This window comes from Odocoileus virginianus, chromosome 23, assembly GCF_023699985.2.
Source record: "Odocoileus virginianus isolate 20LAN1187 ecotype Illinois chromosome 23, Ovbor_1.2, whole genome shotgun sequence".
Classification (NCBI taxonomy): domain Eukaryota; kingdom Metazoa; phylum Chordata; class Mammalia; order Artiodactyla; family Cervidae; genus Odocoileus; species Odocoileus virginianus.
The window spans coordinates 26,120,687-26,136,929 of NC_069696.1; the positions used below are offsets into that span (position 1 = coordinate 26,120,687).

Genomic DNA, 16,243 nt, shown 5'->3' on the forward strand with positions numbered 1-16,243 from the left:
TTGTAGTCTTCTTTATATGGAAGAGTTTTAATACTTTGGATAATCTGTTGTATTTGTATTTTTAAAGAAAAATATGCAAACTGAGTAAGCAAATATAACTTATTCTCAGAAATAAAGCTTAATTTTTGAACATTTATATACAAATAATTTGTAACTTCTGAGACATTATTAATATAATTTTTAAAATATGTGTGCAGTGGAGATTCTTATAATAAATAGTCAATTTTCTTCTATTTGCCTAGGACAATGACCTAATAAGATAGTTAATCATCATTGGACTGAAAAAAAAACAAATAGCAGCTATCTATTTAGCAAGAGACTCTGACAACAGATAAAGGGATAGACCTGTGGTTGTTGCCGTGGGATCCTAAGTCCAGGTAAGAAAGAATCTTTGAAATTCTCAAACTTCATTGTTTCTCTTATTTGAGAAACTTCCACAAATATCAAGGATAAAAATTGTTTTGATGGACATGATAAATATTACACATTTTATGCTGTGTGTCTTCTACATGTGTATATTCTAAGCCCTTCAAACCTATCTTCTAGAGGTAGCTGAGCCTTAGGCTTATGTTTTTGACAATAAAAGACAGAAAATCAGACATTGATAATTTAACAATAACGTCTGAAATCCCATTCCTATTACTGTCTATCCAAGTGGAACTTCAAGTCTGAAAATACAAACCTCTGATTATCTTCTCAAAACATGCCACAAGGCAATTATTATCACTGACTATATAGAATTATTAAACTTGCTCTTGATTTCTTTGATTCCAAGTGGATAATGTGGGTTGAAGAGTTAGCTGGCAAACATTGAGAAATCGGATGTGTTTCAAAGCTACTTACCCACCTTGATGTTACTTGTTTCAACTCAAGTTTGACTCAAGGGGAGGAAATAGGTTTTCAAGTTAATTTTATCTCTGATTCAATGAGAAAAAATTCTGCTCAGCCCGGTTCCTGGCACAAAATATGGACTCAAAAATATCAGTTCCCTTCTCCAATTCAGGAAAATGGCTAGCCTCATAATTATTGCTAAGGTTATTTAATTTAAAACTACTAAGTTATTTACAGACCTGTAAAAGATCTAAGAAGTTAGTGAGTGCTTTTTCCCTCCCCCCCCCCACCTCAGTACCACCAGTATAGGTCAGGGTAAAATGTCACAATGTTTAGAGTCAACTCTGAATTGATTTCCACTTTTAATTAATTTGTAGTGATTTATTACAATTTAATATTTTTCCAGAAATAAGGTAAAAGTGCTTACTTTTCCAACTTTTTATCTGGATATTTTTCCCAATATGAGGAGAGAGGTGAGGACAAGTAGTCTGTCCGGGAAAGTAGTAGAAATACAAGGAAAAAGAATGATTCTGTTTAACTAATTAAAATAAAGTGGAATTGCAGTTATGGTGATATTAGGCGTGACCATAGACTCTCTGAGAGGTACTTAAGAGTACACCAAGCTCTTTTTAACAAGTCCAAACTCTACCTGGTTTCTGAGCCTGGTTCCAGAGGTATTTTCTCTATGAAACCTTTTTAGGCCATTCTAATTATAATTCATTACATTGTTTTTTCTGCTCATTTTGACTATCTACTATGTGGAAGGCAGTGTTTGACACTTTGTAAAGACATAAAGATGAATTAAGGGCTTCTCAGGTGGCTCAGAGCTAAAGAATCTGCCTGCCAGTGCAGGAGAGGCAAGAGATGTGGGTTTGATCCCCAGATTGGGAAGATCCCCTGGAGAAGGAAATGGCAACTCACTCCAGTATTCTTCACAGACAATTCCATGGACAGAGGAGCCTAGTGGGCTACAGTCTATAGAGTCAAAAAGAGTTGGATACGACTGAGTATGCAAAGATGAATCAAACATGTGTTTGTCTTCCTAGATCTTATAATGTAGACATGCAGAAAATGTAAAAAAATTTTCTTTCTTTCTCTTTAAAAAAAATATTTATTTGGCTGTGCTGTGAACAGATTTTCTCTAGTTGTGGCAAGTAAGGACTACTCTTCCTAGCTCAGTAGTTGTGACTCGAGGGCTCTAGAGCACAGGCTCAATAGTTGTGGTGTGAATTTAATTCCTCTGTGGCACGTGGAATTTTCCTGGACCAGGATCGATCCCATGTCCTCCTCACTGGCGTGGATTCCTATCCACTGTACCATCAGGAAATTCCCCAAGTCTTATTTCTAATAGATATTGTTAATAATTTATTGAATCTAATCTAGCGTATAACTCTATTTTACCTTCTTTGTTGATTCAAGTTTGCCTCTATAAATTTATCTTCCTAAATTATAATCTCACTGAAACTAGAAATGTGTGTGTGTGTGTGTGTGTGTGTGTGTGTGTGTGTGCTTCTCCTTCATTTTGCATTTCAGTGTTCAGTGAAACGTGAAACCCGAGTTCTGTTCATGGAGCCAAAGAATGAAATCTGCAAACTTGCAAACACTCACACAGGCAAAGTTTATTTTAAAGGAGAGAGATACAAAGCTCACAGAATAGACACTGAGAGGGGGTGAAGAGCACCCAGAAGGCAGGGGTTACAGCAGTTTTATACTGTACTAGTATCAAACTGTATATCTTTGGTTGGCTCATGACTTTAACATACATCTTTTTTGACCAATCAGTTTGAGTGTCACAAAGTCCAGTTTGTCATTTTTATGGCTTTTTTGGATCCCACATTTCTCAGTTTCTCTAGACATTGTGATGCCATCCCTCAACACTTTCTCAAGACCCCAGACCATTATTTAAGAACCAAAGATATGTTTAAGAGCTAATGGTCTTCTTGGAGTTTGGGGGATTCCACCCCCCCACCCCTTGATAAACTGGACAGCAGGTAATGATTGTCTTATCCTTGGTCTGAATGTTTTATGACCCTCCAGACCAAGGAGGTATTCCTCTGAATGCCTGGTAATTGGAACAAAGAGTGAGATGCTTACTTGGGAAGAGGAAAAAAATGAAATTAAAAAAGAACCAAGGTCTCAGAGTCTTAGACTGTCTAGCAATTTCTGCCTCATCAGGACATAATAAATCCTACATGAATATTTGTGGAATTATTGATGGATGTTGATCATGATGTTTTTCTAATTTCTGAATTGTTAATGTGAAATAAAACATGCTTTCTCTCTTTCAAAAGGTGATCATTTTGAATATCAACAACACCTGAAAACATTCACATGATATATGCAATTCAATGATGGACCAAAATCATCATTCGGATAAGACCGCAGAGGCACAACCTTCTGAGAAAAAGAAAACTAGAAACTGCTGCAATGGATTCAAGGTGGAATGAGTTTTATATTTTCAAACTAAAATAAGTGAAGGGAGAATTTTTATTTCAAGAAAAGGCAGCCAGTCTTTTTAAAAGAACACTCTATTTCAAATTAGAGTTTTTGAAAGAAGCATACATTAAAATACAGAATGATGCTTATCTTGGTATACATCAGTCTTTAAATCAGAAAAAGTATTCCCTTGGTGATATTTCCCGCTTAGAATTTATTAATGTTGAAAATTTAGAACGATTTTGGTATCCTCTCTTCATTCCTGATGGAACAAAAGGTACTTATAAAAATTATGATTCGAATAAAAGTAGTCTTTGTATAATGGATAATATATTTTTAAAAAATCTTATATTTGACCTATTGACAGAGAAGATTTATCAGTCTTCTGAATCACTTTGTGGTCTTGACCTATTTAATTAAAAAAAATAGAAATTTTGCTCTATTAATTTAAATAATGTAGTCTGATGGAAAAGAGATCTGTAATAACTAAAAGACCCGGCCCAAAAGCCTAGTTGATGACTTGGGATGGTCAGTTAATATTTCTGTATGCAATGGATAAAAGTGATAATCCTGTCTCTTGCTTTTGTCACAAAACAGTGAAACACTGAATGATATAGACTGTATTGGGATTTTGACAGACAGGGAAAAGCAATTCTTGAGCACAGTATTAAGGAAACCAAGACACAGGGAAATTGAGAAGTTTGCATGAAGTCATCTAGATTGTAAATGGAAAACTCTTGAATCAAAGCCTTTTTTAAATTAATTTTTTATTGAAGGATAATTGCATTACAGAATTTTGTTGTTTTCTGTCAAACCTCAACATGAATCAGCCATAGGTATACATATATCCCCTCCCTCTTGAACCTCCCTCCCATCTCCTTCCCCATCCCACCCCTCTAGGTTGATACAGAGTCCCTGTTTGAGTTTCCTGGGCCAAACAGCAAATTCCCGTTGGCTATCTATTTTACATATGGTAATAAAGCCTTTAAACCCCCATAGGGCTTCCTAGGAGGTGCTAGTGGTAATACAGAACCCGCCTGCCAATGTAGGAGACATAAGAGATGCGGGTTTGATCCCTGGGTCAGGAAGATCCCCTGGAGGAGAGCATGGCAACCCACTCCAGTATTCCTGTCTGGAGAATCCCATGAGAGAGGAGCCTAGTAGGCTATGGTTCAAATGTCACAGAGTCAGACATGACTGAGCACACACACATGCAGAGAAGACTAAAAGAAAGAAAAAACTCAACCAGGATGATACTAATCATTATTTAAAATGTTTTCCTCGAAGTTATAGCTTTATCTAGTCGAATAAAGACCAGAGATTAAACTCAATTGCAATCATGTTATATAAGGTATTTTTTAACTTTGTCCAGGGAACATGATGTCTGTTTGTTTTTTAGAGATTACTGGTAAAGTCTATTCTGATGAAATATTTAAGTAATATTTAAGCCAAGAAGCAGTCACCAGGCGAAGCTACTGGCTAATGCATTTGGAACAATTGTATTGTCTAGGGGTAGTATGATGTGCTGGATCATTTTGCTTTTAAACATGGACAGTTATAGTGATTTCATTTGCACATGTATTCAAGATGACGACAAACTATCTAAAGAAATAAAGTTGCCTGTGTAGTCTCTTGCAGCATATTTGTAGAAAAGCTTCAAGTGAGCAAGTCATCAGAGTATGAAGTATGTTAATTGCAGTCCAATAATAAAGACCAGAGAAGAAATCACAAAAATAGTTTATTGAGCACTTACTGTTATGCAAGACACTATTCTAGTATTTTATTTTTTGTTTTTTTTATTGGTTACACTGGATGTGTAATAATCCAACCAGTCCATCCTAAAGGAAATCAATCTGAATATTCATTGGGAGAACTGATGCTGAAGCTGAAACTCCAATACTTTGGCCACCTGATGCGAAGAATTGACTCATTGGAAACGAGTTGATGGAAAAGATAGGGAATGATGGGAAAGTTGGGAAAGACTGATTGTGGGGGAAGGGAAAGACAGAGGATGAGATGGTTGGATGGCATCACCAACTCAATGGACATGAATTTGAGTAAACTCCGGGAGTTGGTGACGGATAGGGAAGCCTGATGTGCCGCGGTCCTTGGGGTCACAAAGAGCCAGACACAACTGAGCAACTGAACTGAACTGAACACTGGCTATGCAGGCTTCATCTAGTTATGGCAGATGGAGCTTCTCAATGTGGTGGCTTCCCTTGTTGCAGAGCACGGCTCTAGGTGTATGGGCTTCAGTAGCTGTGCATGGGCTTAGTAGCTCCACGGCATGTGGAACATTCCCAGACCAGGGACTGAACCCGTGTGCCTGGCACTGGCAGGATTCTTATCCACTGTACCACCAGGCAAGTTCTGTTCTAGTGTTTCAGCTCTGCATGTGTGCTCAGGTGCTTCAGTTGTATCTGACTCTTTATGACCCTACGGACTATAGACTGCCAGGCTCCTCTGTCCATAGAACTCTCCAGCCAAGAATACTGGGGTGGGTCGCCACGCCCTCCTCCAGGGGGTATTTGCAACCCAGGGATGGAACCAGCATCTCCTGCATTGCAGGTGGATTTGTTATCATGGAGCCATCAGGGAAGCCTGTTTTAGTTCTATTAGTGGGTGTATTAATTATCACAATTCTGTCAGCCATGTGCTATTATATCCCTTTTCAGATGGGAAAAAAAAAAATTTTTTTAAGAGGTTGAATGACATTCTCTAGGTCCCTAAGCTGGTAAGTGGTGGATCCAAGGTTTGAACTCAGGCAGTCTGAAATCCTATGATCTCAATTGTACTCCATGTTGCTAAAGTATCTATGAGTTTCCATAATATTAGTACCCTCAAGATGTTCTGGTAAGTATGGATTTATAAATGGATTTTTAAATACTCTTTGTCATTCTATACTTCCAAATATTCCCCTTCATACCAAATAATTCAGCTTCAAGCAAACATATGTGCCCACACACATACAAATGCACATGTTGTTTCAGAGGTGTGTATATAAAATTAGCATGGAGAATGTGTAAAAGTGTAAATAGATAGCAAATAATCTTGAATAACAAACAACAGCATGATTTGATTCTTTCTTACTCCTTTCCCTCAATTTTTGAGCAGAACCAAGTAGGTTATGAAAACCCTGCCAGTACACTGTTCATCTTTATACCTGTTTCTGTACTTCATATATCTTGTACTGCTGTGTTATAATGAAATTCTTTAAAAACTTAAAAGTAATGCATCATCTTCAAAGAAATATAAATAACAGGGCAAAAGTAAAAATTGTCTCAGTCTACCTTCATTCCTATTCCTTTTCCAGAAATCATTAGGATAACTATCCCATTTGTATCCACCAACAGAATCCCTATCCCACAGTTTTCCTCTGGCTTATTGCCTCTGTCCTATTGCTATTTCCCAAGATGCAAAGTGCACTTCTGACTTGGAGAAACTTGTACTTACTGTTTCTTCATCTGAAATGTTATACTCCCATATCTTGCACTTTCATCTCACTCATATCTCTGTTTAAACATTATCCCATCCCTGACCACCCCATATAGACAGTGGTATTATATACATATACACATATATATCATATATCACCCATATATACGGATAACATTTCCTATCCATAACTCTTCAACCAAACTGATTTTTTTTCATAGCATTTTTCACCACTTGACACTGACATGCAAATGGACACATATGCATAGGTGTGTGTGCATATCTATGTCCTTAATGGAATAAAATGACTCAAATTTATTACAGCTGTGTAATAATCATACAATTCTGAAGTCGAGAAGTCTGAAATAGGTCTCATTGGGCTAAACCCAAGGCGTTGGTAGGGTTGTGTTCCTTCCTGTAGACTCTAGAGGAAAGTTAATTTCCTTGTTTTTTCCAGTTTCTAGAAACTTTAATAACTCTCTGCTATATTCAAAGCTCATGATGGCCAATCAAATATTTGTTACATTGCATCACATTTGTGTTGAATTTTCTGCTCTCTCATCCATGCTTCAAGGATGCTTGGGATTACACTGAGTTATCAAAGAGAATATATGACAGTCTCTTCAAGGTCATCTGGTTAGCAACCTTAACTCCATTTGCAAACTTAATATCCCCTTACAATGTTACCTAACATATTCATAGTTAAGCAGAGTAATGGCATGCAAAGAGGCCCAGGTCCTAATCTCCAAAACCTGTAAATATATTTTTTTCCTAGAGGAACTCATTTACCCTCTCTGTATCTAAGATTTTTCATCTGTGAAAGGGAAATAATAGCATCTGACTGACAGAATTATGCTAAGAAGTAAATCCACTAATAGAAGTACAACAGGAGAACATCTGGTGTATAGTACTATTAGTAGCTAGAAGCTGAAACTCCAGTACTTTGGCCGTGTCATGCGGAGAGTTGACTCATTGGAAAAGACCATGATGCTGGGAGGGATTGGGGGCAGGAGGAAAAGGGGGCGACAGAGGATGAGATGGCTGGATGGCATCACCAACTCGATGGGCATGAGTCAGAGTAAACTCCAGGACTTGGTGATGGCCAGGGAGGCCTGGCATGCTGTGATTCATGGGGTCGCAAAGAGTTGGACATGACTGAGAGACTGAACTGAACTGAACCATTATTTTTATTGCTTCTCTGAGCTTTATTATTGGACAGCAATTAACATACTTTATACACAAGGCCATCTTGCTAACTCAAAACTCCACTCCAAATATGCTGCATGGGACTATGCAGGCAATCGTGCTTAGGGCAGGTTGTCATCACCTTGTGTGTGTGAGAATGAAACCACTGTCCCTCCAGTGCACTGAAATGTAAAGCTGGATGGCTGATTTGAGATCTTTCTTCATTTTATTTATAGGCACTAATAACTATGAAATTCCTTCTTAGTACTGTATATGTACATCCCATATGTTTTGGTATGTTGTGATTTCAGTTTTGCTTGTCTTGAGGTATTTTCTAAATTCTTTTTAGCATTCTTTGGTCTACTGTTGTTCAAGAGGGTGTTGTAAGTTTTCACATATTCGTGAATTCTCCAGTTTTTACCCTGCTATTGATTTCTAGTTTCATCCCATTGTGGATAGAAAAGATACTCAGGATGAGATTAATCTTCCTAGATTTGTTAAAAATTTATTTTGTGGCGAAACATGCAAAGATATGTGTACACTTGAAAGTAATATGTTAGTGTTGGGTGGAATGTTTTGTGTATGTCTTTTAGGTCAATTTGGTCTAAATGTTGTTCAAGTTATCCATTTCTTTATTAATTCTATTTACTATTTAAAATGAGGTATTCAAATTTCTACCATTATTGTATTGCTGTTTATTTCTCCATTCAGTGTTTATATATTTAGGTACTCTGATGTTGGGGATAGAAAGATAGAGATATTTATTAAATCTTCCTGGTCAATTGACTCTGCCAATTAATATTAATATTAATGTCTTCTTTTGTCTCTTGTGACACTTTTACTTAAAATCTATTTTGTCTAAAGTAAATGCAACCACTTTTGTCTACCTACTTCGTGGAATATCTTCTCCTGTCATTTCACTTTCAGTCTTTGTGTGTCTTTAGTTCTAAAGTAAGAAAGTGAGAGTCTTATATATAGGGGATAGTTGAGTCTTGCTTCTTTTTAAATTTTAGTTTTTAATAGAAGTGCAGTTGACTCACAATATTATATTAGTTTCAGGCATATAGCATAGAGACTCAGTATTTTGACAGACTATACTACACTAGAACGTATTACAAGATAATGGATATAATTCCCTGTGCTATATCTTATATCCTTGAAAGTGAAAGTGTTAGTCACAAAAAGTCTGACTTTTTGCAATCCCATGGACCATAGCCCACCAGGCTCCTCTGCCCATGGAATTCTCCAGAAAAGACTACTGGAGTGGATAGCCATTCCCTTCTCCAGGGGATCTTCCTGACCCAGGGATTGAAACCAGGTCTCCTACATTGCAGGCAGATTCTTTATCATCTGAGCCATCAGGGAAGACTTAATGCTTATCTATTTTAGCAGTTTGTATCTCTTAATTTCATGCACCTAATTGTGACCTTCCTCTTTTCCCCTTCACCACTGGAAACCACTAGTTCTTTTTCTATATCTGTGTCTTTTTCTGTTTTGCTATACAGAAAAAGCCTTTGTTTGTATTAATTTTTAGATTCCACATATAAGTGATATCATACAGTATTTGTTTTTATCAAATCATATTTTCTAGGCCCATTCACATTGCTATAAATGGGAGATTTTCATTCTTCTTTATGGTTGAGTAATAGTCATACTATAAATATTGGGATGCATATATCTTTTTAAATTAGTGTCTTTGATTTTTCCAGATATACACTCAGGAGTGGAATTGCTGGATCATATATTAGTTATATTTTTAGTTTTTTTGAGGAACCTCCATACTGTAAGTGTCTGCACCAATTTACATTCCCATCAACAGCGTACAAGTGCTCTCTTTTCTCCACATCATCACCAACACTTATTATTTGTAGTTTTGATGATAGCCATTCTGACAAGTGTGAGGTTATATCTTACACTTGTTGTTTTGATGTTCATTTATCTGTTATTGATGTTGAGTGTCTGTTCATGTGTCTGTTGGCCATTTGTATATCTTCTTTGGACAATGTTTATTCAGATCTTCTGCAAATTATTTAATTATTTTTTTAAAAATATTGAGTTGTATAGGCTATTTATGTATTTTGGGTATTAACACCTTGCCAGTCATATGATTTTCAAATCTTATAGACTATCTTTTCTTTTTATCCATGGTTTCCTTTGATGTGCAAAGACTTTTAGATTTAATTATATCTCCTTTGTTTATTTTTGCTTGAAATTTTTTAGCTTAGGAGACAGATCCAAAAAAATTATTGTTGCAATATATATTAAACAGTGTTCTGCCTATGTTCTCTGTTAGATGTCTTATGGTTTCAGGTATTACATTCAGCTCTTTATTCCATATTGAGTTGTGTGTGTGTATATATATATATCCATATTGAGTTGTGTATATATATACATACACACATTTTTTTTTCATTTATTTTTATTAGTTGGAGGCTAATTACTTTACAATATTGTAGTGGGTTTTGCCATACATTGACATGAATCAGCCATGGATTTACATGTGTTCCCCATCCTGATCCCCCCTCCCGCTTCCCTCCCCATCCCATCCCTCTGGGTCTTCCCAGTGCACCAGCCCTGAGCACTTGTCTCATGCATCCAACATGGGCTGGTGATCTGTTTCACCCTTGATAGTATATTTGTTTCAATGCTATTCTCTCAGAACATCCCACTCTCGCCTTCTCCCACAGAGTCCAAAAGTCTGTTCTGTACATCTGTGTCCCTTTTTCTGTTTTGCATATAGGGTTATCATTACCATCTTTTTAAATTCCATATATATGCGTTCATATACTGTATTGGTATTTATCTTTCTGACTTACTTCACTCTGTATAATGGGCTCCAGTTTCATCCATCTCATTAGAACTGATTCAAATGAATTCCTTTTAATGGCTGAGTAATATTCCATTGCATACACACATTTAGTGTGAGGAAATGTATTCATTTCATTGTCTTACATGTGACTGTTCATTTTTTCCAACACCACTTGTTGAGAGATTTATCTTTTTTCCATTGTATATTCTTACATCCTTTATTGTAGACTAATTGACCATAGGTATATGAGGTTTTTTCCTAGGCTCTATTCTGTTCTGTTGATGTGTGTATCTGTTTTTTGTGGTAGCACCAGGTTGTTTTGGTTACTGTGTCTTTGTACAGTTGTCTAAAATCTGGGAGAGTGACACATTCAGCTTTGATCTTTTTTCCTCAGGAATGCTTTGGCAAAATGGCATCTTTTGTGACTCCATATCTAAAATTATAACATCTATAAAGCTGATAACAACAAATTTGATAGCAGAAAAGCTCTACATATTAAATTCTCCCCTTTCATATACTTTACATTATTATTGTCACAGTTTACATCTACATATACTATCTTTTAAAATATTTTTTATAATTTTTTAAAAATTGTTGTCATTAAATTTTTATACTAGAATAAAAACTGATTTGCCCACTACTATTATAGTAATACAGTATTTTGTATTTGTTTCTATGTCTACCTCACTACAAGTTTTGTGCTTTCTTCTGCTATCATGCTGCTATCTAATATTCTTTAATTTCAACTTGAAGAGCTCCCTTGAGTGTTTCTTATAAGGGAAATCTACTGTTGAAGATCTCCTTCAGCTTTGGTTTGTCTGGGAGAGTCTACCTCTCTTTCATCTGGAAGATTTCTTTTGTTCAGTATAGTTTTCTTGGATGGTATGGTTTTTTTGCTTTTTTCTGAGTTCTTTTAACATATCATTCCATTTCTCATGACTTATAAGGTTTATGCTGAAAAACTTGCTCTTAGTCTTCTGGGGGTTCCTCTTTCTATGACAAGTTTCTCTCCTCTTGATTCTAAAAGGTTCTCTGTCTTTCATTTTATTTTAATTATACTGTGCCTTCAGTTCAGTTCAGTCACTCTGTGGTGTCCAGCTCTTCGTGACCCATGGACTGCAGCACACCAGGCTTCCCTGTTGATCACCAACTCCCAAAGCTTGCTCAAACTTACGTCCATCAAGTCGGTGATGCCATCCAACCATCTCATCCTCTGTCGTACCCTTCTCCTTCTGCCTTCAATCTTTCCCAGCATCAGGGTCTTTTCCAAGATGTCAGTTCTTCAAATCGGGTGGCCAAAGTATTGGAGTTTCAGCTTCAGCATCAGTTCTTCCAGTGAATATTCAGGACTGGTTTCCTTTAGGATTAACTGGTTGGGTGTCCTGGAAATCTAAGGGACTCTCAAGAGTCTTCTCCAGCACCACAGTTCAAAAGCATTAGTTCTTTGATGCTCAGCTTTCTTTATAGTCCAACTCTCACATCCATATATGACTACTGGAAAAACCATAGCCTTGACTACACAGACCTTTGTCAGCAAAGTAATGTCTCTGCTTTTTAATATGCTGTCTGTGTTGGTCATAGCTTTTCTCCCAAGGAGCAAGTGCCTTTTAATTTCATGGCTGCAGTCACCATCTGTAGTGATTTTGGAGCCCAGGAAAGTAAAGTCTGTCATTGTTTCTATTGTTTCCACATCTATTTGGAATGAAGTGATGGGACCAGATGCTGTGATCTTAGTTTTCTGAATGTTGAGTTTTAAGCCAACTTTTTCACTCTCCTCTTTCACTTTCATCAAGAGGCTCTTTAGTTCTTCTTCACTTTCTGCCATAAGGGTGGTGTCATCTGCATATCTGAGGTTATTGATATTTCTCCCAGCAATCTTGATTCCAGCTTGTGCTTAATCCAGCCTAGCATTTTGCATGATATACTCTTCATATAAGTTAAATAGTCAGGGTGACAATCTACAGCCTTGATGTACTCCTTTCCCTATTTGGTACCAGTCTGTTGTTCCATGTCCAGTTCTAACTGTTGCTTCCTGACCTGCATACAGATGTCTCAGGAGGCAGGTATGGTGGTCTTGTATTTCCATCTCTTGAAGAATTTTCCACTGTTTGGTGTCATCCACACAGTCAAAGGCTTTGGGGTAGTCAACAAGGCAGAAGTAAATGCTTTTCTGGAACTCTCTAGCTTTTTTGATGAACCAACAGATGTTGGTAATTTGATCTCTGGTTCCTCTGCCTTTTCTAAACCCAGCTTGAACATCTGGAAGTTCACAGTTCATGTACTGTTGAAGCCTGGCTTGGAGAATTTTGAGAATTACTTTGCTAGATTGTGAGACGAGTGCAACTGTATGGTAGTTTGAACATTCTTTGGCATCACCTTTTTTGGAAATGGAATGAAAACTGAGCTTTCCCAGTCCTTTGGCCACCACTGAGTTTTCCAAATTCGCTGGCATATTGAGTGCAGCATTTTCACAGCATCATCTCTTAGGATTTGAAATAACTCAACTGGTATCCTATCACCTCCACTAGCTTTGTTTGTAGTGATGCTTCCTAAGACCCACTTGGTTTTGCATTCCAGGATGTCTGGCTCTAGGTGAGTGATCACACCATTGTGGTTATCTGGATCATGAAGATCTTTTTGGTATAGTTCTTCTGTGTATTCTTTCCACCTCTTCTTAATATCTTCTGTTTCTGTTCGATACATAACATTTCTGTCCTTTATTGTGCCCACCTTTGCATAAAATGTTCCCTTGGTATCTCTAATTTTCTTGAAGTGATCTCTAGTCTTTCCCATTCTATTGTTTTCCTCTATTTCTTTGCATTGATCACTGAGGAAGGCTTTCTTATCTCTTCTTGCTCTTCTTTGGAACCCTGTATTCAAATGAGTATATCTTTCCTTTTCTCCTTTGCCTCTTGCTTCTCTTCTTTTCTCAACTATTTGTAAGGCCTCCTCAGATAACCATTTTGCCTTTGTGCATTTTTTTTTTCCCTTGGAGATGGTCTTGATCACTACCTCCTGTACAATGTCACAATCCTCCATCCATAATTTTTCATACAGTGCCTTAGTGTGGCACATTACATAGATACTCTTAAATTATTTATTTACCATTTTTCCTCCCAGCATTCATATGAATTTAAATAATTAAGGAAATAGCTTATGCCAAAAGAAGTTCAAATTTTCATAAAGCTCTTTAAAATTGGTAAGCACTAAAACTAATCGCATAGGCAATAACCAGTATATTACCCAAAGCTCTGGATTATGACAATGAATATATATAATTTGGCAGAAATTAATCAAATCAAAATGCACAGATAAAAAGAAATTTAAAATGATAAAATCTGTTTTTTTAAAAAAAGGAATTAGCCACAAGATAATTTTCCAAAGTGAATTTTAAGGCAATACAATTGCCTGTAATTAGTACATAATGGAAAAAAGAAGAAATATATCAAATATCAAAAAATTTTTAAGTGATTTTCCCAATGTATTAAAATTACATAAAGCAAAATTCAATCAAAGAGATAAAAATCAAAGACATCAAACACATGAGAAACACATCAAAATATTTTTTAAAACATAAGGTTAATATTTAATAAAAATTAAATCTTTGGGCTGGGTATTAGATAGTGAAGTGAAAGTCACTCAGTTGTGTCTGACTCTTTGTGACCCCATGGACTATACAGTTCCTGGAATTCTCCAGACTGGAATACTGGCCTTTCCCTTCTCCAGTATATCTTCCCGACCCAGAAATCAAACTGGGGTCTCCTGCATTGCAGGTGGATTCTTTACCAACTGAGCTATGAGGGAAGCCCAGGTATTAGATAAGCACTTTATAGTATTTTTTTCTTTTTTTTTTTTAAATATGTTTAACTCTATAATACAAATGATTCTAACTTGGTTATGATATGTCTTACAGAGGGTGGTAGGAAAGGCTTTGGCATTTAACACTCTTCTTCCACTAGTGCAAAGAAAAATATATATATTTGCAGAGTGTGAATGGAACAAAGTTTTAAAAACAAGTCATGTTAATAAAAAGAAAAAAGAGGAGAAATCTATAGTGACCTTGCAAATTACATACATTTGGTGCATTGACAAACATTCACAAACACATCCATGAGCTCATGAACATAATTTCCTTTGAACCTTACAATGACCCTATAAAATAAATAACCTAACTATTTTGTATTATCTTTTAATGGATTAGGAAACAAGTTCAGTGAACTGTGTAATTTTTTTTCATCTTTGTTGGGTTAGGAAATTAAAAACAAGACAACTGGATCTAGATCTTCTGATTGCAAAATACATTCTTTTTTCTTGCATCACATGAATACCAGGTAATCCATGAATAATTCTCTACCTTTGCTAAGAGAAACAAAGTAGTGGGTAGGGGATATTAGAAGAAAGAAGAGGGAAATATGAGATATAAACTCCATATACGAAATAAAGTCAGGGTTAGAAAAAAGAGATACAGTATATCAAGGACTTAGTTTTTCTGAAACATACCAATAAATTGTATTCCAATCTTGTTTGGAAGTAGCATATTTAATCAATAATACTTCAGGTCAGTTCAGTTCAGTTCAGTCGCTCAGTTGCATCCAACTCTGTGACCCTATGGACTGCAGCACCCCAGGCTCTCCTGTCCATTACCAACTCCTGAAACCTGCTCAAACTCATGTCGATTGAGTCAGTGATGCCATCCAGTCATCTCATCTTCTGTCATCCGCTTCTCCTCCTGCCTTCAATCTTTCCCAGCCTCGGGGTCTTTTCTAATGAGTCAGTTCTTCACATCAAGTGGCCAAAGTATTGGAGCTTCAGCTTCAGCGTCTGTCCTTCCAATGAATATTCAGGACTGATTTCATTTAGCATTGACTGGTTTGATCTCCTTGAGGTCCAAGATTCATTTAAAAATTAGACTAAATCTTATGGAAACTGAAGTCTAATAATAATGCCATTCACAAAGCACTCTAGCTAGGAATTCTTCTCAGAAATTATACAATTTAAAGATTAGAAGAAAACAATAAATTTGTCTCAATAATACAAATAGCACAGTGATTTGAGATTATGTTTGTACTCATTTGTTCAGTCACGTCTGATTCTTCACAACCCTTGGACTGAAGCCCACCAGACTCCTTTGTCCATGGAATTCTCCAGGGAAGAATACAGGAGCAAGTTGCCATTTCTTCCTCCAGGGGAGTTTGCTGACCCAGGGGTCAAACCTGCATCTCCTGTGTCTCCCACATTGCAGCCAGATTCTTTATCACTGAGCCATTGGGGAAGCCCAATTTTGGATTACAAATATTCTGAAAGTAAGACTAATTGGGTGACATTAAAATCATGGTAAAGTGAGCGTCTCCCTTTTTCCATCCCCTTAAATCTGCAACCAGTAGAACATCCACAGCCTAGCAACGCTGACTCTGCACAACACATCAGGATGCCAGAGAATCCATGCATCTGTACACCAAAGTTGAGTGGACTGGAATACATAGAAGAGGTGGAACTGGGGGACAGCAGAGGCAGTTCCTATGATCCCAGGCCCCCATTTATGGCTGC

General features: G+C 36.7%; 1 protein-coding gene across 1 annotated transcript in view; it reads left to right on the forward strand.

Moving 5' to 3' along the window:
* Window positions 1-272: 272 nt before the first annotated feature.
* LOC110122120 (solute carrier organic anion transporter family member 1B3-like) overlaps window positions 273-16,243 on the forward strand; it is a 64,145-nt gene continuing 48,174 nt past the window's right edge. Inside the window, exons 1-2 of the mRNA XM_020869519.2 lie at window positions 273-377; window positions 3,123-3,269. Of these exons, the coding sequence (XP_020725178.2) occupies window positions 3,180-3,269 (90 nt within the window). The 5' untranslated portion in view covers window positions 273-377; window positions 3,123-3,179. The remainder of the gene's footprint in view (window positions 378-3,122; window positions 3,270-16,243) is intronic.